Below are 22,940 nucleotides of genomic sequence, written 5' to 3'. Positions count from 1 at the left end.
TGCCGAGGAAAAGCCCTACATTTGTATTTAGCTATTTGGCCTCGGTTCAGCTTAGCAATGAAGTCATACAATATATTCTAGACATTGCCTTTTAATTTACACGCACATGAATGGCCATATCTTTATTCTCATGCCAACTTGTCAAAGCATAAGCGACCCTTTACATACAGTAATGTTAAGGTCAGATTCGATCTCTCTGTTGGCTAATGTATGTTTTACTGTACCTCGATCCAATCACTATTTGCTTGCATAATGGCTGTCATAACTAGAGCGTGGCCCTTTCAGTAGCAAGAGGAAGACGGAGGATGCAAGTGATTAAGGAACAACCTCAGCTGTACAATAAGCATCATAAATCAGGTTGCACTGTAACAAAGCTGTGTTTTATTTATAAATGCATTGCGATGTCAGCGTCGATCAGTTATTGGCCAAACATTGTGTGCATTCCTACTACATATCTTGATATAGCAAGACATTGTGTTTCATGTCTAGGACCGCCTATAATAATTTGTATTTGGCTGCAGATTCAATGTTTGTGTTAAAATGTAAAAAACTATATAGTCCCTCTCTCTCTCTCTCGATAGATAGATAGATAGATAGATATAACCCATGATGTTTTCATATACCCGTTTGCGTGTATAGTGCAAACGTGGCAACCTGGCTGAGTGGCCCTGTTAGTGTTTTTCTTTTTTTCCCCGTAGGAGAGCAAGCAGGGCAAGTTGCAATGTTTCTATATGCCTTGTAGGGATGTGTAAATGTGTCCAAAATGAAAATCGATTTGTATAATTCAATATTAACGATTAATCGAATTTGGGTTTTTTTTTTTTTTTTTTTTTTTTTATAATTTCTTTTTTTTTTTTTTTTTATGAACCCTACAAATAAAAAAAAATCTTCCCCCCAAGGGGTACCTAAGTCAAAAAAGTTTGGGAACCCCTGATGTAGTTGATTAATAATAATTGTAACTCTTGAGAGTTAATAAGGGTCCATTTGGTTACTAACTCCATCTTTTAAATGAGGACCACTGGTGGTCCCTGGACCACTGTTGATCCAATTGATCACCATAGCAACCCCAGCCTAGGCCTGATTAGGTAAATTCCCAACACCTGCTAAATCCTCCAAACCTGTATCTTGATTGGAATCAATCTCCACTCACAGTCCTCTCAGTCATGCAGCTACACAGACACATCCCAGGCACACTTTGGTAGGCCTATAGCCCTGTCCTGTTTGGATGACAATATTGCCTTTCCAACAGATTTTCATTAAAAAAAAAAAAGAAAAAAACGATTATCGATTATTAATTTTCATAATCGATTTCGGGTCCTATCAACGATAATCGATTAATCGATTAATCGGACCCATCCCTAATGCCTTGTTGCTTGAAAGCCGCAATTGTGGCAACCTAGCGGGAATAGTATGCTGTGCTGTACTGTACTGCACTGTAGGCTACTGTAAACAATCAATCATCAAACAACCAAATAATGGCCTAATGCAAATATAAGCCTATAGTTCCTTATAAACGCCCGGGGGCCAAATTGATTTAGCATATTAACATTTATTTTTAAGGTTTTGAAAATAGCTCATCTACAAGCTCACAACACGCTGTGACGCATTGTGAGCTTGCAGATCGGCTGTTTTCGAAATAGCTGATAGACTTTTGTGGTCAAATTGATTTCGATGCAATATTAACTCATTTTGCTGGGGACCGGCCCCCCCCATGGAACCCCCTCAAGGTCCCCTGGGGGTCAACGGACCACACTTTGATAACCACAATCTCTACGGTATGTAAACCAACGCGCATAAATGACCTAAATACACACCCCTGGCACAGTAGGCAGAGCGGCTAAGAGAGGGGTGCCGCACGCCGTTTGGAATCAGCCCTGCCAGGGAGAGCTTGTGGCAAGCCGGGGAGGGAGCAGCATTGTTTATCCCATTTTTGGCAGGAACCCCCTTTTGGTGTTTTAAACATTATGTTATAATTTAGCTATTGGAAAAATAGCAGATCTACAAGCTCATAGCGCGCCACTCGGTGGCACGCTATGAGCTTGTAGATCTTCTATTTTTCAATAGCTAAATTATAACATAATGTTTAAAACACCAAAGCTTGTAGGTCTGCTATTTTTGAAAAATCGTAAAAATGTGGAGCAAATCTTTGAATGTATATTCTTTCAAAGTGAATGATTTTAACTCCGGTCTAAATGGGTTAAGTTGTATGGGGGAGGGGGATTGGGGTCGCTGGCGCTGATGAGGCAGTGCAGCAGACTGTGTCTAAAGCACGAGCTGTTAGACGGCACACATCACGTCTCCCCGCACCAAGCATCCCTGCCGGTTGTGTGCACTGTGCAGACAGAGAGACAGCCCGACAGGGGGAATTAAATGCAGCATACGCAGCATGAAAGCCCCATCAATTCACACCTGCTGGCTATAAGGCCTGGCTAAACCAACACACCTGTCACTGGCACTGCCCTCTCTCACAGCTCAAGGTTAGTTCAAAGCATCAAGGCAAACCGGTTCATACTAAATCTAAATTCTAAATCAACTTGACACGGTACTGAAAATATTCGTCTTAGCTTCTGTAAGCATGGTTAGGTTCTGGATTGTTATCCGAGATGTTGTTTTTTATGCCGCGCATGTAAATAGTATTTTATCCCTGAGAATTGTTTGGGGGGTGTACACAAATTATTTTTAAACATGCATGCTTGGATATCAGTGCCCATTTCTTGGTCCTGTCTGGCTGTTGTGTCTATAAATGTGTGTTTACTTCTGGAGATTTGGCTCCTGCAGGGCACAACAGCCACCAATTAGTAGCAGTGTGAAAGAATTAGGGGAAATGACTCAATTAGACTAGTTTTCCCACTAATTGCTTCAATAAAGCTCAACCTAAATGGTAGAAGGTGCCTGAAGATGCCATCTGAACTCCCCTATAATATGTCTGTCCTGGAGAAGCAACGCTTTCTATAAAAATCCTAACTTTGTGCAGTGTTCAAATATACAGTACTGTCTCCCCCTTCCCCTCCCCCAACTTGAGAGCCGGGTGAATTCAAGGGCAGTGATGAAAGGAAAGAAAACGGAAGTTGTCAAGCTGCACTTGCATTCTAACAAACTACATCCAAATAAGTACCAAGATTAAATTAACCGCTGCTAGGATGCAGCAATAAATCGGCTCACTTGTTTTGGTGCTTGGAGCCCTGCAGATGTGCGTGGTACTGTGCCACGGAATTCAGTGTGACACTGCAGACTTCACACGTGTAACTTCGTTTCAGACCTGGAATTAAAAAAAGACAAATGGGAAGACAATGAATCAATATGTTTCAGACATGAATTACAAATATTTGAACATGGCATGCAGTATGCATAGGTACAGTGTGCTCTCCACTTACAGACTACCGTAATTTCCGGACTATAAGCCGCGGCTTTTTACCCATGATTTGAACCCTGCGGCTTATACAACGGTGCGGCTAATCTATGGATTTTTACAGCTAACGCAGAGCCATCTCAGGCTCTGAGCTAACGTAGCTGCGGCTTATAGTCCGGTGCGGCTTATAGTCCGGTGCGGCTTGTATATGGGATTTTCCCTAAATTTGGCTGGTGCGGCTTATATTCAGGTGCGGCTTATAGTCCGGAAATTACGGTATATCAAATCATCAAACTACATTTTACATGCCCTGGTCATCTGACCTAGTTATGCCCATTGTGTCAGTTCCCCTAGCCACCAGTTCCAGCTGGTGCCTTGGCTTACACAGTGCCCATTGTTTGACAGAGTACCCGTCCGTCTGTCTCGGCATGTCCCTTTCATGCCCATATATGAATATCTCTGTGACATGTGCATATGATCTATGTATCTGTATGTCCTTGCCCCTTTTATGCCCATGAGACGTAAAAGGCTATATCATCATCATCATCATCATTTTTCGATCATGGATTTCACAATGCCACGCCAGACTTTCCGGTCCTCCATTGCCATCCCCAGTTCCTGCTTACTGATGCATGTGTCCCTAGTGATGACATCAGGGAACGACAGTTTTCAGGATTCCAGAGAAGAAGGGAAGATATAACCTCATTGTCAGCTCTGTAGCAGTGGCAGGCAAACTGTGCTCTTCTGGATCGGACTAGTGAAGAAACACGGGGAAGGTTGCCGTATATTAGATTAGTCGATGGGTGGCTCTTCCAAGACAGATTTTGCGCTCTCATTAGAAGTGCCATCCAACCGTTTCTCTAATTTCTTTGAAAGTGTCCATGTCTCAGAGCCATAGAGTAGAATCAGCTCAACAGTCGTCCTAAATATTTTTACATACTAAGCTGGGATGACCAGATCTTATGCATGTCATTGCAGGCTGACCAGGCCATACCCTTCCTAGTTTGAAAGTCCTTTTGGGAAGAAGATATATAGTACTGTATGAACCCAATTACTTGTAGTCATCAACCTGTTTCAGAGGAGTGTTAAGTGTTTTTATAATGTGGTTATTGTTGGATTGGTTGGATATTGTTAAATATCCAACCAATCGTCAACTCGTCACTATAGACCTAATAACCACGTTTGATTAGTCATACCATGAATTATGATTAATGCTTTAAATGTGTTTTTGGCATTGAACATATTCCCTGAAGAATACCTATATGTAAGGCCGCGACATTGGTCTCCTCTCCTATGATATTTAAACAACTAAAACTAGACTGTTTGTGTGGATACGTTGACGTATCCATCAACAACCACATGTCCTGAACACTGTCATTGAGCAAGGCACTGGACCTTTTATCTGCTTGTTTATTGTGAATTGCGGTTGAAAAGGGCATCAGTTAAATGTATAAAATGTAAATGCTGCTGCAGTTAAAGTGGTCTGTGTAATTGCTGTCATGTATTATTAATGACACGGTGGCATGATAAATGGTCCTCACAACCTTGTTCTCGCAATTGAGTTAAGTCTCCCCAGGAACATGCCTTCGAGCAAACGGCCAAGACAAAATAAATGCCTTGCCCTCCTCCACTGAATCAAATTTCTGCCAACATTCTTGAGTCAAATCTGTTATTAACGATCATTCAGTTTATATTAAAGCACCATGGTATCAAGCGCTCCAATTTAAAACACACTATTATATCTTGAGGAAAAAAGTAGTGTCAAATGATGTTGAAAATGTGTTATTTGCCAACAGCTTACTTCTGAGATGTCAGTGTCAGCTGTTTTCCACCGTTTTGATGAAGGGTAATATCCCTGTGGGCGAGACACAAGCAACTCACTTTCATTCCCTCCATCTGTTGATTGGCTGAGCCATAGCCGTGCTGTCAAGACGGCCACCACCTGGGTTTGGAATTTCAATTTGGTGCGAGCATCCCCTGACAGGCTCGCAGGCTGACATTAACCCATTCTGACCTGAGATCAGATTCATACGAGGTTTCCACTGGACACACACTGGTCTGATGAACCCATTCTGACCTGAGATCAGATTCTAAAAATGTCAGTCGCTCTTCGATTTTTCAAAAAATAGCAGACCTACAAGCTCGTATCGCGCCACTCGGTGGCGCGATATGAGCTTGTAGATCTGCTATTTTTTAAATAGCTAAAGCATAACATGATGCTGACACCAAAATGGGTGCCCGTTCAGAATGGGTTAAAGTGCTGCGCCAAGCACCAAGGGGTGTGCTCTGTGGTGGCCCTTTTTGACAACTCGCTTCTCAAACACTTTTTGAAAAGGTGAAAGATGGTGCGATGGACCACGGCATCCATCACTGCCAGCTACCTGCAGCTACTCCCCCAAGGTGCGTGGTGGGATAGTCATTTGTTTTGGTTAACGTGAGCTGGTCCCTCAACCCAGGAAGAGGTTAACCAGTTCGGGAGTGGAGGTGTACTGAGGAAGATTTGTCAGTGCTCTCATTTATTTGGATTAAACTGAGAGTATAGAAACAGGTTGTGAAACATATGGAAAATACTGTCCAATTCTGTCCAATTCCTCCTTCAGCCTATAATTTGTCGACTTGCCCGCACTATTGGTGCCTTGTAGACTTGAAAAAATAGCAAATTAATAGAACATGGCATCTGCTATTTTAGATTACGCTGGCCTGTTCTTTTCTCGAATAAGCCAGAGACTGCAGTCTCTTATTGAGGTGGCTGGATATAGTAATTTGGCTAGGTATCTGTGGCCAAATCTCTGCTTGTCTCAATTAATTGAGATTTATTGCCTTTTGGAGGGAACAACAAAGGGAAGGTAGCGTCATGATCGATCAACAGCGTAATCCTCTGATTGGATTGTTTATGAGTAGTAGTAAAGACGGTTTTGGGTCCATGGTTCATGCTAAATTAAGCAGGAGCCATCTGCCCTTTTCAGATGGTTAATCTTTTAGTTATTCCCCTCTAAGCTTCCCTCACTGTAATGTAGTGCCTAGGCTGAAAGAGCATAATATTATGCTAGCTTTGGGACCCCACAGGAGCAATTGTATGATGGCTCAGGGCCGCAAGTTGGTGAATGGTTTTCACAAAATAAAACATATTTCCCCTTCGAAGTTATAAAACAGGAAAAGCTGGTATCTAACCACGGAAAGTAACGGATAGGCTGTCTCTGGACACATGTATGAAACAATGTAATATCATTATAAGTGACAATTAATGCCTTTTGAAAGGAACGTTTAGGTCGCCATTCTTAAAATAGCATAATTCACCAGATAACAGCGTATGTCAAAGAGAGCCATGCAATGTGTGGTCTTTCCTTATTGTGTCATCGCATCCAATGTCTTGAATTTGTGCCATTTACCAGATGACTCAGTGTACTGGGGACAGAAAGCCCCTCCTCGTGGCCTCTTGAAGAAGAGCTTGATCAGCTCTGTAATTTGCAAGTCTGAGCCAGCTACAGTTTAAGTGCCATAAACGTCAAGACGTCTAATTGGCAATTAAGTACCGGATGCCACGAACGACAAGACGTCTTCTCTTGGGATTTTTTTTATTTTTTTATCCATATTTTGAAAATTCCTCTAATCTGGTGTACAGGTGATGACATGCACATTACATGCATAATATAATTACAAATTCTTTCTTTCTTTATAATGGGAGAATTGGCACTCAAAGCCTAAACTGGTGACCACTAGGTGGCGCTAAAAGAGTTAAGACAGTAATAGATCTAAATTATTTTAAGGTCAGGGTGACCGGTGAAGTTGGCACAGCTGTAGCTAGATAAATGGCTTGTGAATTGCAAGGGTGATTGCAAGGGTCCCCAGGAAATAGCAACAGAATATACAAGTGGTGGAGAGATGGGGAGAGAGAGAGAGAGAGAAAAAGAAAAACAGACAAATGAGACTAAGGCCCTTTCCCAATTCCTTTTTTAACCCTACCCCTCAGCCCTTGCCCCTTCCCCTTGTCCCTACATAATGAGTGTCAAGGGGTAGGGGGATAAATCATCCCCCTAGGAATTGGAACGTCCCTAAATATTGAACGTCCCTTGTAGATATTGATATACAACCTGTTCTCAGAAAATAGCTTATCTGCAAGCTCACTACAGGCCAGTGGTCCCCAAACTTTTTCATGTCAAGGACCCCAAATTGATGGCATTTCTGTCTCTGGGACCCCCAATTTATATTGTAAAATCAATGTTAATTAACTCTGAGAGTGTACAAACTATCATTTAGCCCATAACCCACGTTGGATACCACTTTCCATAAGCTGTATAGATGGAACGTAAATATAACATTGCTGTGGTTATGATGAAATAAATATATTGTAATTTTGTCTCATCTTGATAGCCCACCATGCAGAAAGTAATTCAGCTAGATATAGCTCATTCTGACACCTGCTCAACAGTTGTACCTGATTCATTGATTATTGTATTAACAGTTTGTATAGCATGGGTACAGATAAATCATATACAGGGTTAGAAAAAGGAAAAGATATTTACAGTATAGAAAGAAGGGGCTGTGGTCACTGTGTTCATTGTTTTTAATATTAAGAACAGAGTAATTTTCTATCAATGAAAATGCCATCGTGATTCATCTCCATCCAAATGTACAGACTGTACAGCAGCTTGCAATCTGTTCCATAGCAGTTTGCCTGGGGGGAAAAACGACACCATTGCTAATTAGTTATGTAAATTTTGCAACTTGTGGGGATTAGCTTAACATTGGTCATGATAAAACCATAACAGCTATCACTGCAGCGAGTAGCCAACGTTATGCAGCGACAGTGTTATGTATAGGTACAGTAGGCTATTTCACGGCTTTTAAGAGCTCCAAAACTGCAGAATGTTGACATATCGTGGTCTGGGGGGTCGGACCGATGCCTGCTAGTTGCTAGCTTGCATCCGAGTTGTATCACCGGGGCACCGGCGATAAATAAAAAGGAATAAAGCGCCGATGCGGCGCCAAATGAATGGGTAACGTTGTATGAATGCAACGCCGTAGCATATCGTTAGTTCACGTGAGGTAACGTTAACCTTTGCTCGAGATTGCGATATTTTTGGCGATGCAGATTGTTAATAACCTGACGCTGCCAGATGGGGGCGGTATTGGGTAACCATGTTCCCCAACACAGCACTCATCTGGGATCTCTCAGGGAGTTGAGCTGACACAAATCCGTTCCGTACCGAACCAATCAGCGTGAGCTAAGGGCGGGATATGTGCGAAACCGGATGTGAAGCTATATAGACACGTCAATATGATTGGTTGTGTTTGCACGCCCACACGGTGATAGACATCATCTACCAAGTATCTTGAAAAAAAGGAACAGCCCCGTCATCGAATTTGCTTCCGCGATGCCAGATCCCAATAAGCTGTGAAACAAATTTGTGTAGCAAGCTTCTTGGATCTGGCAGCGTCAGGTTAGATTGTTAATACATTCAAATAATATTGGTTATTATCATATTTCTCCATAAAGGACAAAAAAGGCTTCTTACCTCGTCCGCCTTTCGCCCTCTGTGATGTTGCTCCGTTTTAAGTCCCGTCGCGACATCCCTTCAAACGAAGGGGATTCTACCCCTCGCCCTCGTCCCTACCCCTAGCTCCAAACAGAAATGAGATAACCCTTCCTCCTCACGTGAACGCGCATCAGCAAGGGGAGGGGCTAAGGGCCATGGAGGAGGGGGTAATTGGGAAAGGGCCTTAGGTCACATTCTCATTTCTCACCTAATACTTCGGTAGACTCGATGCAAATGGGCGGAGAAGTTGCGATTCTTGCATATTTAATTTGCAGGAAACGAAGTAGGGAATTTTATCAATTTGTTCAATTCATAAAATACACAGTGAAAGGCAAGCTATGGTGTTAAAAAGATATACTTAGGACTTTTGATGTAAAGTGAGGGTAACGGGTGCAGTGTTTCGTCGGGGACTCTGTGTGTGTGTGTGTGTGTGTGTGTGTGTGTGTGTGTGCCAGCCACTGTTCTTTTGGGCACATGAACGAGGCACTGTGGAGACGGGAGACGGGAGTCGAGGCACTGCAGATCCGAAGTTTACAACAGCTACTCCCAGAGTCCCAATGATGATCATCCGGTCGCCATATAGCCTACAATTATTATGCATATGCCATGTTAGCTATATGCCTACAGTTTATAAATCATGCTGAGCTAAACATGTTTTAATTTTGAAGTATTTATATTTAAACAAGATGAAGAAAGTCTCCACTCAGATCCCCGCACACAGTGACAGCCCTCCATGTTTACGCATGTAACCCTTTCCTCAGTGTGTAAGGGCCATATTGTCTTAACCCATTCTGACCTGAGATCAGATTCATACGAGGTTTCCGCCGGACACACGCTGGTCTGATGAACCCATTCTGACCTGAGATCAGATTCTAAAAATGTCAGTCGCTCTTCGATTTTTTTTCAAAAATAGCAGACCTACAAGCTCGTATCGCGCCACTCGGTGGCGTGATATGAGCTTGTAGATCTGCTATTTTTCAATAACTAAAGCACGACATGATGCCAACACCAAAATGGGTGCCCGTTCAGAATGGGAACAGAATCCTGAGTTCTCAGCTGTTGGCGTTGAACTGGCTGACTCACCTAATTCACCAGTAATAAGGCAGGCTTGTGTTGGTAACATTAACACAGTACTTAAATGGTGCAGTGCCTCCACTGGAGATTACTAACTCATAAACTATAAGCTTTTCTTGTATTCCCCAGCAAATGTGAATAGTTAGTAGCAGTACCAGAAATGACAATTTCCGTATAGTCAATAACACGCTCAGGGCAACCATATAAGCAGAATAACAACAGGGATTTATCCTGTGTGTTGTGCGTGAGTGGGTGCTTGTGTGTAGAGATGGAGATAGATGAGCCGAGCGTGCAGGTGTGGATGTGTAAAACATATGCAAAAAGCAATTACTTTGACAGGCTAACCATATGGTTTCATAAACAGTTGAATATAAAGTTTGATCACCTTGAAAGAAAAAAAACAAAACAAGAACATTGAACCTGTTCACTTTACCTTTTAAACCAGAAATAAAATTGTATCCCGTAAATATTCAGTAAATAATTACTGTGTGTGTGTGTGTGTGTGTGTGTGTGTGTGTGTGTGTGTGTGTGTGTGTGTGTGTGTGTGTGTGTGTGTGTGTGTGTGTGTGTGTGTGTGTGTGTGTGTGTGTGTGTGTGTGTGTGTGTGTGTGTGGTCACGGTGTCAGTCAATATGCAGTATTAAACAAAAACCTTAAAGTTAAACAAAATAAACAAACAGTCACAGTTCACTCAGAAATGTTCAAGGGAAATAATACCAAGCGCTTGGATTTTCTAGACGTTGGGGCCCATACGTTGGTGCACAAAAAAACAACAACCAAACTCCTTAGACAAAACGAACCAGATCGTGTCTGATGTCCTCTTCCTGTTACTCACGCTTCCTTACGAGTCACGGCCAAGATCACGAGGGCTCCACGGCGCTTGGGAGTGAATGAACAAATCACGTGTATGTGTTTATTCCACGAAACAGAAGTTACGTCTCCACCAGGCAAGCCTAGATGGTACTGTTCAGTCAATGTTCACAACTCATTGTCACTGTAAATAAACTCCGGGAAACCCGTCCGTTCTGGTTTTAATAAAGAAAGTGATTTTTTTTTGTTTTACGAGCAAAACACTCATGCCATACGGTACACCAAACCCTCTGTCCCTCTTCTCTCTAACAAGGATATCCCGTTTCGTATGTCCTCTTTCTTTCCCAAAAAAAGGTTATACCATTGGCTTACAATATGCCAACCCCCTCGCACTGATAACACATTGGCACAAATCGGTACCAGTAGGCAGGACCATGACAGTGACAAAATAAAAGCTCAAGCTAAACAATACTGCATTAGCGACAGCAATAAATAATAAACATGTATGTTACATATTCATTTCCTAAATTCTGTAGAGCTCTACACGCACGACAGACAGACAGAATATTCTGTACACTGCAGTGTTTTTTATGTTTCCTTAAGCAATAGATTGATGTGCTCGTCCTCATATTTCGATGAGGGCTTCGGTCTCCTTATTTGACCACGTCACATGGTAACCTAACGGGACATCTTTGTACTGTGTAAAATGAATATCCCTTCTCCGCCTCCAACTGTGCAGCTCTTTATCCGCCACATAGTTTGCTTCATTTCCTTTATTTGCTAGGGATTGCATTCCCACCTGCACCGAATCGAAATCAAGTGCGATTGGAAGAGAATCGAAACCCCCGTTTTTTTGGCGGAGTAGAATGCGGAGTAGAATGCGGTTCTTTGATGCGCATTAGGATTCGAATGAGCCTTCACACCTGCCAAACGAAGCACATTTTCTGACAATACGCGGCAGGATTCATTTTAATCGCAGTAAAGCTTTCTGGTGTGAATGTCACCTTAATGTCACTTCAATTAACTGATGCATTGCACCTGGAAATACATAATGTGTTGGGCTGACGGTCATATTTTGACCATAGCCAAGGCTGTCAGTGTGGAGTCCATGATGATTGCATGATGATGATGGTGATGGTGATGCCTAATGTAGCAATTCTTGGCAACGTTTGGGAGTGACAGTAGCTCAGTTTGTAGGGACTAGAAGCGGTTCAAGTCCAGCATGGACCATATGTGACCAGTGCCAGCAGAATATGCCTCATGTCGCCAGAATGAACATGCCTTAAATCAATAAATAAACTCGTTTTTTTTTTTTATGTGATTTTCTTTTTTTTTCATATTAATACAGTTTGAATGTTGAAGAAGGTTTTCATTCAAACAGATTGTTCATTTGGGCAAATGAAATGTATACATTTATACGTCAAAGTGGGCTTGTTTTTTAACAAGTTTCTGGAGGCAGAAGAGCGCAGTTCCGAGATTTGCATGTTGGTTACGATTGGTCCTGTAATCTCTTTGTCCTCAGGTTTCACGCTCTGATCACCGCCCATTAGCGTGCTTGTGTTTGTAAACACAGAAGTATTCTGGGCATTTGGGTTAGACTTTACAGAAAATAAACAAAACCACGTATAGCTACTCGCTGAAATACACTTCCCAGCTTGGAGTCTTTCACCAACAAACAACAGGCTAGAAGCTAGCTAGCCTAGTTAGCCGTTTGTGTCGTGTGTTAAAGAGCAAAGAGATCACACGTCTTTTCTTTTAATCACAACTCGCTCATTTCTTGCTCATTTAAAAAAAGGTTATATACTATGTAAACTATGAAATGCAGGCTTTCATTTGGTATATAGAACGTTTGTGTAGGCCGTCTCTAAGAAACGGTATCAATTGAAAAGGAAATGTCGGAAAATAGCTTAATTTTTTTCCTCGCGCACCCAGCAAAGAGCTACGTCTTTTCAAATACGGCCGTTAGTACTGTTAATTCAACATCCGGTGAGGGGAGGATACGGATCGTGTATGTATTGTGTATATAAATCAGGGCATACAGTGGGTGGGCTTTAGACCGGATGTAAGCCTTGCACACTAAATAGACACCCGATGTAGTATGAATCCACCCATCGAATGCACAGGAATTACTATAAATGAAACCAGGCATTGTGACTGCATGTGGACAGATCTGTTTATTAAAATAGCAAATCTACAAGCGCACAACATCATAGCCTGATGCGTCGATTTTATTTATTTAAAATACTGGGTCAATTGTCTGACTTTGATTGCTTAAAGTAGACCTGCATAAAATGGTGTACTGCAGCTATTTACAACCAGGTAGTGTATAAGTTAAATTGAACACTTAACTTAATATTTAATACTTGAATACTTATACTTAGTATTTAATACTTAGTACTTTCAAAAGGGTTTATTGGGGCACCTTACAAATTGCATTGTTTGTTCTACTGGCTTAAACATGTCAGTGTTTCTAGTGTTGCACTGTTGACAGCTAAAACGTCCTATTGTCTCTTGTCCCTCCCATTGTCACACCCACTTCTGTCCAGCTCTAAGGTGATAAAATGTTGTGAATATTGAAAAGGGCTTTTCTCAGCTTTGGGTGAAAGGCCCCAGTCATTTTAAAATGGTTATATCTCCTTCAATTATTGTCCAATTTCATTGAATGATACATCATATGAAAGCTTACATTCTGTACTTTAATAATCTGTAAAAATCTGAAAAATGGAAAAGGCGACATGAGGCATGTTTTGTTGGCACTGGTCACATATTATAGAGAGTGGAGACTGGTAACTTGCTGCAGAGATGCCAGTTCATCTCCTGGGCCAAGGTGCCATTGAGCAAGATACCTAATCTCTAACTGCACCCTGGCACTGTCTGCTGCTGCCCTCAAAGTTCACCCAAATGAAACTCTGACCCCTCCTGCCGCTGATCTTTTAATGTACAGTCTTGGGCAGGACTGAACGGTCAGCACGCATGCACACGCACACACACACACACACACACACACACACACACACACACACACACACACACACACACACACACACACACACACACCAGTTGTACCAGTCAAACACTTGGGACTACCATGTTTTAAATAGGCAAAATAAAACTGTTAACTGCGAAACATTCATTTTCAACTAGTACACACTGATATATCAATTGGCGGGTATAGGGTTTTAAAGAATGAATAGAATCTAGCACTAATGACTTGTCCTTGGCGGGTATAGGGTCTCCCAGAGTCCCGGGCAACTTTTATTGGTTGACCATAACATGAACTACAATTATAGTACACTACTATATGCAGTAAAAGGCATGCTCTCCCAGAATGAAATAGGATCCTTTGTGTGAGGTTACAGTCCATTCTTACAGCAAGTCCAAACAATGTAAACACATACTGCCCATTCATTTTACATAAGCCTACAGTACTTAGAGCCGGCTATTCTTACTATCAGAAGAACTATATATACAGGTATACAGGCGGTTATTAAACATTTAAGGACCTCCATCACAAAAAAACACCAAGATACAGAGCATCAGGTATTCTGTGATCAGTAGGGAAATAGGGCTGGCTTTAACCCTCTAAGACCCAGCGTTGCTTTTTAGCAACATTTTTATTTTATTTTATTACTAAATTATTTAAAAAGAATTCTGTTCTTTTTTCACCTAAACGTCATCAGTGATGTTCATTGCGATGCCATTTCAATGCCATTGGTCATGATATTTGCATATAAATACCCCCCACAGAGGCTGAAATTCACACAAATAAAAAATGTCTGGACATTTTTTAACCTAAGACTTTTGACCTTTACCCTAATAAAAGTATGTAAAATAATTGTAATATATGTTTTTTTGTGATCATTAGAATGTCTATAACATGTTTTATTCATTATTGTGAAAGATATCCCCAAAATGTAAATTATTAATTTATTATATTATTATATAATTATTATATAATTATTATAAATTTTTCATCAAACTTTTTATTTTTATTTTTTTCACATTTTTTTTAGTCTTAGTCCTAGTAGTACAAAGTAGTAGTAAGGTTGCAAGTAGAAATGAATGCGGGTGTTAGAGGGTTAAATCAATATGACGATTTCTTTCAGACTTTTGCCTCGATAATGATTAATGAACAATTTTGAATAAAAGTGAAAATAGGTTATCTACAAGCTCACAATGCATAGCATCGCAATATGTTTTGAGCTTGTAGATTTGTTATTTTTGTACGTTTTGTATAGTAGCTTGTAGATCGGCTATTTCCACAAAGTAAAATGAAGTAGCCTATAATAAAAATAATAATAATGACAATAAACAGCAGTCCAGAGTACAAAGCCAACCCCGGTTCAGTTTACTATAAACCTAAAAGGGTTTAAGTGGTTTGCTGCATGTGGGTTGTCTCTCTGCCGATCTCTATTGTTTCTACAATTTTCTCTTTTCTGTGTTTCCCTGCTATCTCTTTGTTCTCCATTCTCTTCCTCCTGCATTATTTGTCTATTCCTTTTTTACTATTTTGCGTGTTCAGTGTTATATATGTTGAACAATGATGTGGTGTTCTTGCTTAATATAAATCACTCTGGATTAAGAGCGTCTGTTTACTCTGCTAAATGCCTAAATTGTAAACAATCTCCCAGACAACTTGCAAGGACCTTTCTGTTGGCCACTGCCTTTTAAATTTGTTATCATTTCTTCGGTACTGTAACTTATTATTATATTTTTCTGTTGCCTTAATGTTTTATGTAAAACACTTTGAATTGCCTTTTGGGATCAATGAGATGTGCAATACAAATAAACTGTCCTTGCACTCTCTCCATCAACTTGACAACAACTTAATGTGGCTGCAGTGTGTTGTGCACACAATAGAGTACAGGCTCCTGGCAAACAGTATCACCTCCTCCTCCATAGGTCAGAGCCTTTCAATCACCTGGCAATCATGGGAGGCAGGCTGCATATTTTCGTTTAGAAGTGTGCAGGACAGTGGTGTCAGGCAAGAGAAGGGAATGGATTGAGATGGCACTCAACTTCCCTTTCAATGTATTATACTGTACTAGACCTTACCCGTTGTGAGATATTTGCCCCCCCCCCCCTTGTGGCCGTGGGGGGTACTGCGCCCGGTGCGTTTTTAATTCACTAATGAATTCATTAATAATCATTAATGTGTCAAATCAAAAAAAGGGCTTCGTTACGCCCGTCCATATTCATATGGGAGCGATTGGTGCAGGCAATGAGGAGCTACGGCTCTGACACTACGGCTCTGACACACAGACAGACAGACAGACAGAGTTAGAATTATAGGATGATGATGATGATGATGATATCTAAATCGATTCCATGAGGACAGAGAATCAATATATATTTGACTTTGCTTATTAACAGCACAAAAGGAAGCTGAAAAGCAAAAAGCGCATCCCTGATTAATCTACAGATTTAATGACAGGCTTCTAAATTTGAGATGTATCCTACTGTTTACCATTAGGAATCAGTGTGAGAAGTTGAACAAGTTACATCGAGTGTGACCATGGAAAAAAGTGTATAGTAGTCTAGAACACTTAGCTTCTTAGCTTCTGAATGGAATGTCAAGGTGCATTAGGGCTATCTGCATTAGAACTGTTGAGAAACTGTCGGATGCACCAAATGGGAGCTCGGGTTCACACGGGTATACAAAGGAGGACTAGAGGTAAATCCTCTCAAAGAGACAAGAACGAGGCAATGTCTACATACTGTAGCAACTTGTCAAGGAAACAGCCTTAATTTAGCCTATAGCAAATGCTGAAGATGTGGCAGAAACAGAGAGAGAAAATACATAGCATTGGTTGTGGTATACACTCCACAGAGTGCAATTTGTAGCTAGCACACGAATGTCCTCTGAAAAAAGAAGACGGAATTAGGGCCGATTCATACTCTTATTTTAGAGCCGAATAAAAGTCGGTTCGGCTCTGTAGAGCCTACAATGTGACGTCATTTGAGGTTCGGGGGGGGCGGGGACCGTCCTAAATTCGGCTCTTCGGTGCTACTGAAAATTTCTGACGAGCCGAAATCATTTCGGCACTACAGCGCCGAAACAGCGGTAAAATAGGAGTATGAATCGGCCCTTAGGCGGAGAGAGATATAATGGAATCGGGTAGGTGTTGCTGTCTCAGGTAGCATCTTTTGTGATGAAGAATGGGCCTTGCCAGCTTACTTGTGTCCCTGTGAACTACAGTAAGCAATCCTCTTCCTGCCCTGCCCAACTATCAGCCTGGTTGTGTGCCTGCTATAGCTCCATTCCCTTTTTTCACATGATAGCAAATGCTAGTTTTTCCCTTTCAGGATGATTTGCTACTTAATTATGCATTGCTCATTGCCAGAGACATGCACTCATTAGTACATAAATGCTGAATGATGCGGCTAGCACGCTGACATTTCCATCTCCGCATTGATGTCGGCCTATCAGTCTCTCTGTGCCAACTAAACTGCCTAAAATGCATTGTGTGCTACGGAGGTGTGGATACCTTTGAGAGGTATTTGAATGCACCTTCATTTTGACATACTGTACAGTGCAAACTATTACTGTATGTTTGCCTCGCTCAAACAAAACTGAAGTCAACACATCTCCAGTGTTGACAAGTGAAGTCATTAACCCATTCTGACCTGAGATCAGATTCATACGAGGTTTTCCACTGGACACACACTGGTCTGATGAACCCATTCTGACCCGAGATCAGATTCTAAAAATGTCAGTCGTTCTTCGATTTTTACAAAAATAGCAGACCTACAAGCTCGTATCGCGCCACTCGGTGGCGCGATATGAGCTTGTAGATCTGCTATTTTTAAATAGCTAAAGCATAACATGATGCTGACACCAAAATGGGTGCCCGGTCAGAATGGGTTAATTACTAATACATCACTACTAATACTAAATGAAAGGAATTAGGTTACACGTGTGTGTGTGTGTGTGTGTGTGTGTGTGTGTGTGTGTGTGTGTGTGTGTGTGTGTGTGTGTGTGTGTGTGTGTGTGTTAGCCTAGGACACAACTCGTAAGAATTAAGGTTGCTATATGCGTATTTAACTGTTTCTAACCGAGATTCTCACCCTTTCACTCATGGTACAATGTGATCAGGATGGAAGCATCAATAATGACAATCCCCATGCACACAAATCAAAGTAACCAACAGGGTAGGCTGAAACTACCAAAATTGTCTTCTGTTGCCTGAGCCCTCGAAGAACCAATAAAGAGATTGACATTAGTGTCCGGCGTCCAATCAGCTGTAAGGAGTTATCTAATCCATTCCGCCTTGCTCACGCACTGTTGCCCTTTAGAGCACCTCAGGGCTTCCTTCTGCTGCTGCTGTTATACCAAGAACATCTGCCGACTGGAGTAGTTTTCTGTAATCGTTATTGACATTATTGTGACTAGGAAACAATAATTGAGCACACCACCCTCCTCTCTAAAATTAACAGCCTGTGACATGCTCACAGAGACTGTGGCCACTCAGAGATGCTCAGCCTCTTAGGCATTCAGCTGGCAGTCAAGCTGACAAGTACAGTTTGGTTGGCATTCAGCAGTGCACAGGCTCAAATTAGCAGCCTATCAGATAATACTGTACCCACACCTGCACATGGACATAAAACACTGGAGCAAAGCATAGCTTTAGCTGCTACATTGCAACATTTGCCATCGGCTCTGAATTCAAAATACTAATTTGCCAACCATTGGCCAATCATACGGTTCCCTGCAACTCAACAGTCAAATGTGAGGGGTGGTCAGGAGATGTGAGATATGAACTCTGCATTTAAAGGTATAGGTATAACAACGTATAGGTGTTCCAACTTCCAGGTCTAAAAGGTAAAAGACAGACCTGTTCAACACATATCTGTTATTTAACACCACTCATGTAACATAGGTGTGTCTAACTACATTGTGGTTTGGTGAATCCACCCGACACTGAAACATATCATCATTACGTCACCATCGTAAACCAATTATACCCTGGCATTGGTACATATCTTCATCACGTCAAGGGACATACGCTTCGTAGCATGACGGAAAACATACCTGCACGGTCTGCTTCCGTATGTCCCGTGCCAGCATATGACGTCATATCATATGCTGCTAAGGGACATACGCATCGTAGCACCTGACTGATAACATTACTTGCACGCTCTGCTTGCGCAAGTAATGAGTAGCATCAGGGTCTTGAGCTCAACTCATCTGTCGTGCCGCAGAGCATCTACGTAGGTGGAGACTTTCCTATCTTTGACCTGGGTTGGATAGTGTCATTTTGCTCGCCACTAGTATCAATATTGACAATTCGATAGCTAAAGATTGGACAACAAGACCACACTGTGATTGGATTCTTTATGCATTTGATAAAAAGAAGACCGGACAATTCTACGCCCTCCTTTATTGTTATAGTTATAACTATACAGTTATAATGTTGAGAAAGAGACCATGGAGGACAACCATTGGTCAGCCATTTGTTCAGCGATTACCTTTTATCTCGCCCATGTCCAGGGTTTTGCCCAGCTGCTCTAGAAGGTCAGCTCTAGCGGCGTTCTTCTTGTGCTTCTTGCCGTCGTAGTGTTGCTGAGCCATGCCGGGGTTGTTAAACCAGGCGTTGCATAGCTGGCAGTAGCGGTCCGAGTCGCGGCGCTGTCGTAGAGAGATCACGGGTGTGGTTTCCGGGGAGGTTTTCACAGGACTGGGCGACACCTCTGAAAGATAACAAAGGATACTATGTGGGCACAAGAGAAGACAAGAGAGGGGACATTGGGCCATTCAAGTAACACATAAAAGAGCTGTGTTCCAAACTATATTATATTATATTATCTTATCTCATTTTGCTATGAAACTTTTCACAATTATAAATTGTCACGGTAACTTTGACCATTCAAAATGACAATGACAAGAATGTTTTTTGACAAGGAAGAACATCTGCCATGAATTACAAGCCATTGTCTCCATTTCATGACCTGGGAAGAAAACCTAAAGTCTAGGCGTCAAAATGGAATGGTGAGCAATGTGCATGCTTGTCTCGTGGCTGATGACTTGTCCCTTCATGTGTGTATCTGTATACTGCCATTACCCCCCCCCCCCAAAAAAAAAGCATATGACTGAATCACACACCCCAACAAAAACGGAGCCATCATGTTAATCACTAGTAATAGATAATCAGGCTCTCAACCCACACCTCATCTTGACGAGTTGATGTACAGTTGATGTACAGTAGATGTACAGTAGAGCGAAGCGAGCAAGAACAAGTGATAAAAAGGCATGTTTCTATCAGAATGTCCTGCCATGCCATGAGGGACAACGCGTTGTGCTGCGATTACTTCCAGTCCTCAAATATTAGTTAGCTCCATCTGTCTCTATATGAGCGGGTATTTGCAGCCGTGTTTGTTCCCACTCCACACTGTTTTTACTGGTTGAGATCTGCAAGCTGCTTTACGCCCGTTCCTGGAATATAGCTCCGGTATATGATTGTCAGAAGCCTTGTACATACAAATTATATACAGGAAGTTGGATGTTCAAATTGCATATTGGACTGACAACACAGACACGAAATGGAGACATTCCTCTCCTCATTAGTTACAGTATATTCATTAGTTAGTTGGTTTGCGCCCCTAGTCCCGTTATGACAGGTGACAACGCTACATATCAGAACTGTTACGTGCGCAATTTTGTAAGCAGTTTGTCCGCTCGCTGGCTGTTCCAACCGGTGTTATTCGACATCTCCTCCACATCATGTGCAAGTTGGTGAACATGGCAACATTTCGCAGTAAGCTGCACTAGTTAACAGCACATGATGTTGGGGAGTTGCCGTGTAGGCGAAATGAACTGTCAGCATTTTAATCTTCAAGCAAAGCATATCTGCAACTCATTAAGTCATTCAGAAATTGACATTGGAACAGTAGGGTTTGTAACTTTGTACAGTACACTGTTGTCAACGTTCTACTTTTTGCTGCGTGCTTGCTGAACAACTGTTGCTCTCTATCTCCAGCATTAAGAAATGGCATGTACAGTAGATGGTTATATGATAAATATTACAAGTTTATTTAAAAATATATTTTATTGGTTCATTCATGCACATCTGTGTGTCTTACCTTTATTTAATCAAGAAAGATGTCAAACCATTTTCATTCTGTCATTCTGTCTTTTTGCAGTGGTGAACAACAGTCACCACTGCAGAACTATACTGTAGTATGAAAGGGAATTTTCCATCAGATATTTGATATCTAACATTGTGCCGTTTTAAATGTCTTTAAATGGTTTTCACATAAATTATTTAGTAATGCAATGAGGGCAGCCTATTGTATTTCTAATTGTAATAACCAAATAATTAAGCTACACTAACCCTACGTGTTTTTAGCTGCATCCACAAAGAATACCCCTTCGAAATGTTTTGGTATGATTCTAGCCATGCCTGAATTGTGCTAACCTTATTCACTCTTTTCTGATTAATTTTTTCTGCCAACCATGCACTAAATAATTCAGAAAGGCCACCTTGCTGACATTTTTAATTGCCGCTGTGACATTTACAGTGCTCACACGAAACCCTGAGACTACCCAGATCTGTTTCACAAAAGCAAATTATTATGTGTCAGTGTAAAGTTCAACCTTCCAGTGTGTAAAAGAAGAGACTAATGGCTACCAGCCACAACTTTAATTATGTTAGGTCACAAGCTGGGATTTTGTTTACTTTTGTTTAACAAATAGCTGAAAGAAAGTGTCATGCGGTATACACTACACACCACATCGCCAAAAAGAAAGGACACACCTCAATAAATAAGGGATACCAAGTATCCTATGTACGTAGGGTTCAGATGGCTCTCCAAGCATGATGGGCATAATTGTTCCTGGCATGGTTCAGGTCCGACCTGGCAGGCAGTCACACTGGGTAGGCGATATCTGAGCAGACTATCTATACTACCACCAGAAGCTAATGTGAAGGAAGCTATGAGTCAACTTTACAATAAAATCAACGAGCAGCAGACGGCACTTCCCAATACTTTTTGAGGGGCGCTCCCTAACATTGTCTACTCTGATCACATAGCTCTCATACTACTGTACACAGACCAAGGGTGACACAGAGCAGAGCATGGCCTTTCTTTGTGGAGTTTGCATGTTCTCCCCATGTCCCCGGTACCCTCACAAAAAAACATGTAGTAATCCTAGTCTCTAATATACTGCCTCCCCGTGTGTAGCTGGAAACTCCCCTCTGTCAGGTGATAAGAGCAGCTCAAAGAGGTCAGAATGTGGCCACACCTCCTCCTGTTTGCCCTCCTACCCTTGGGGAAGAGGCACAGGAGCATTAAGGCCAGAACAAGCAAGATGTGGAACAGCTTCTTCCCGAGTTCAGTGAAGACTAATTGAACTGTAGTTAATGTAGTAGCCCAGCAGCCCGACCCTAAAATGTGATTCACTTTCAAATAACACTTTTACTCAAGTATACTTTATACCATTTTGTAAAAGAAAATGTGATATGACATTGGCATGGGCACTATAGAACACTAGGGGGTCGATTTAGGACTTCTATTTTACTTACTTCTATATTACTAATCTAATTACAGTATTATGATCTGGGGGCGTGTAGTATGTCATATTGCAATTTTGGGCATGTTAAGAAGCGCTTTTGACACCCCGCGGAGTGCGCAAAACGGCCTTGAATTAGTCATGGGTGTGTTTAAGGCGTGTTTGAGACGTACCCAATCAACATGTCCGTACTATTCTCTTTACCAGTCAGCTGATGTCACATACGGAATGCGCACTTTGGGGATCGTGGTATGACATTTCTTCAGGCTGGCACCATAGAAGACATGACATGCCTTTGTCACATTTGGGTTAATTATTCCTATTGCACTGCATGCTGTCACCTTTATGCCTCAAAAGAACAGACCCACCTTTCAGATCGGAATGGAATTGCGAGTAGATAGCAGCATATTGGCAAATTTGCAATCCATGCGTAATTAATTAATTCGATAACGATAGAACCATGTACCATACAGCGAATGAAAGCAAGATTCTTAAGGAATATGGAGATTTTTACATTTAATAAAACGGTTGAGAAATGAGAGAACCATGAGTGTTTATAGGCTAATATCAACGTTTTTTTATGAAAGACCAAACGGGCTGTGAACTTGAAGAGCTCAATCACCATCCCGACACGGAAGAAATATAGCCTAGTGCATGCATGT

The 22,940-nt window shown here is 41.6% G+C and overlaps 1 protein-coding gene across 1 annotated transcript in view; it reads right to left on the bottom strand.

The window, feature by feature from the left end:
- zmat4a (zinc finger, matrin-type 4a) overlaps positions 1-22,940 on the bottom strand; it is a 132,895-nt gene that overhangs the window by 15,863 nt on the left and 94,092 nt on the right. Inside the window, exons 5-6 of the mRNA XM_083784755.1 lie at positions 19,239-19,460; positions 3,163-3,259 (exon numbers count right to left, since the gene is read on the bottom strand). Coding sequence (XP_083640881.1) covers positions 3,163-3,259; positions 19,239-19,460 — 319 coding nt within the window. The remainder of the gene's footprint in view (positions 1-3,162; positions 3,260-19,238; positions 19,461-22,940) is intronic.

Source organism: Protomyctophum parallelum (assembly GCF_964188405.1).
Source record: "Protomyctophum parallelum genome assembly, chromosome: 15".
Taxonomy (NCBI): domain Eukaryota; kingdom Metazoa; phylum Chordata; class Actinopteri; order Myctophiformes; family Myctophidae; genus Protomyctophum; species Protomyctophum parallelum.
Note: the sequence above shows the minus strand (reverse complement) of the source record. Positions and strands in the feature narration are given on the sequence as shown.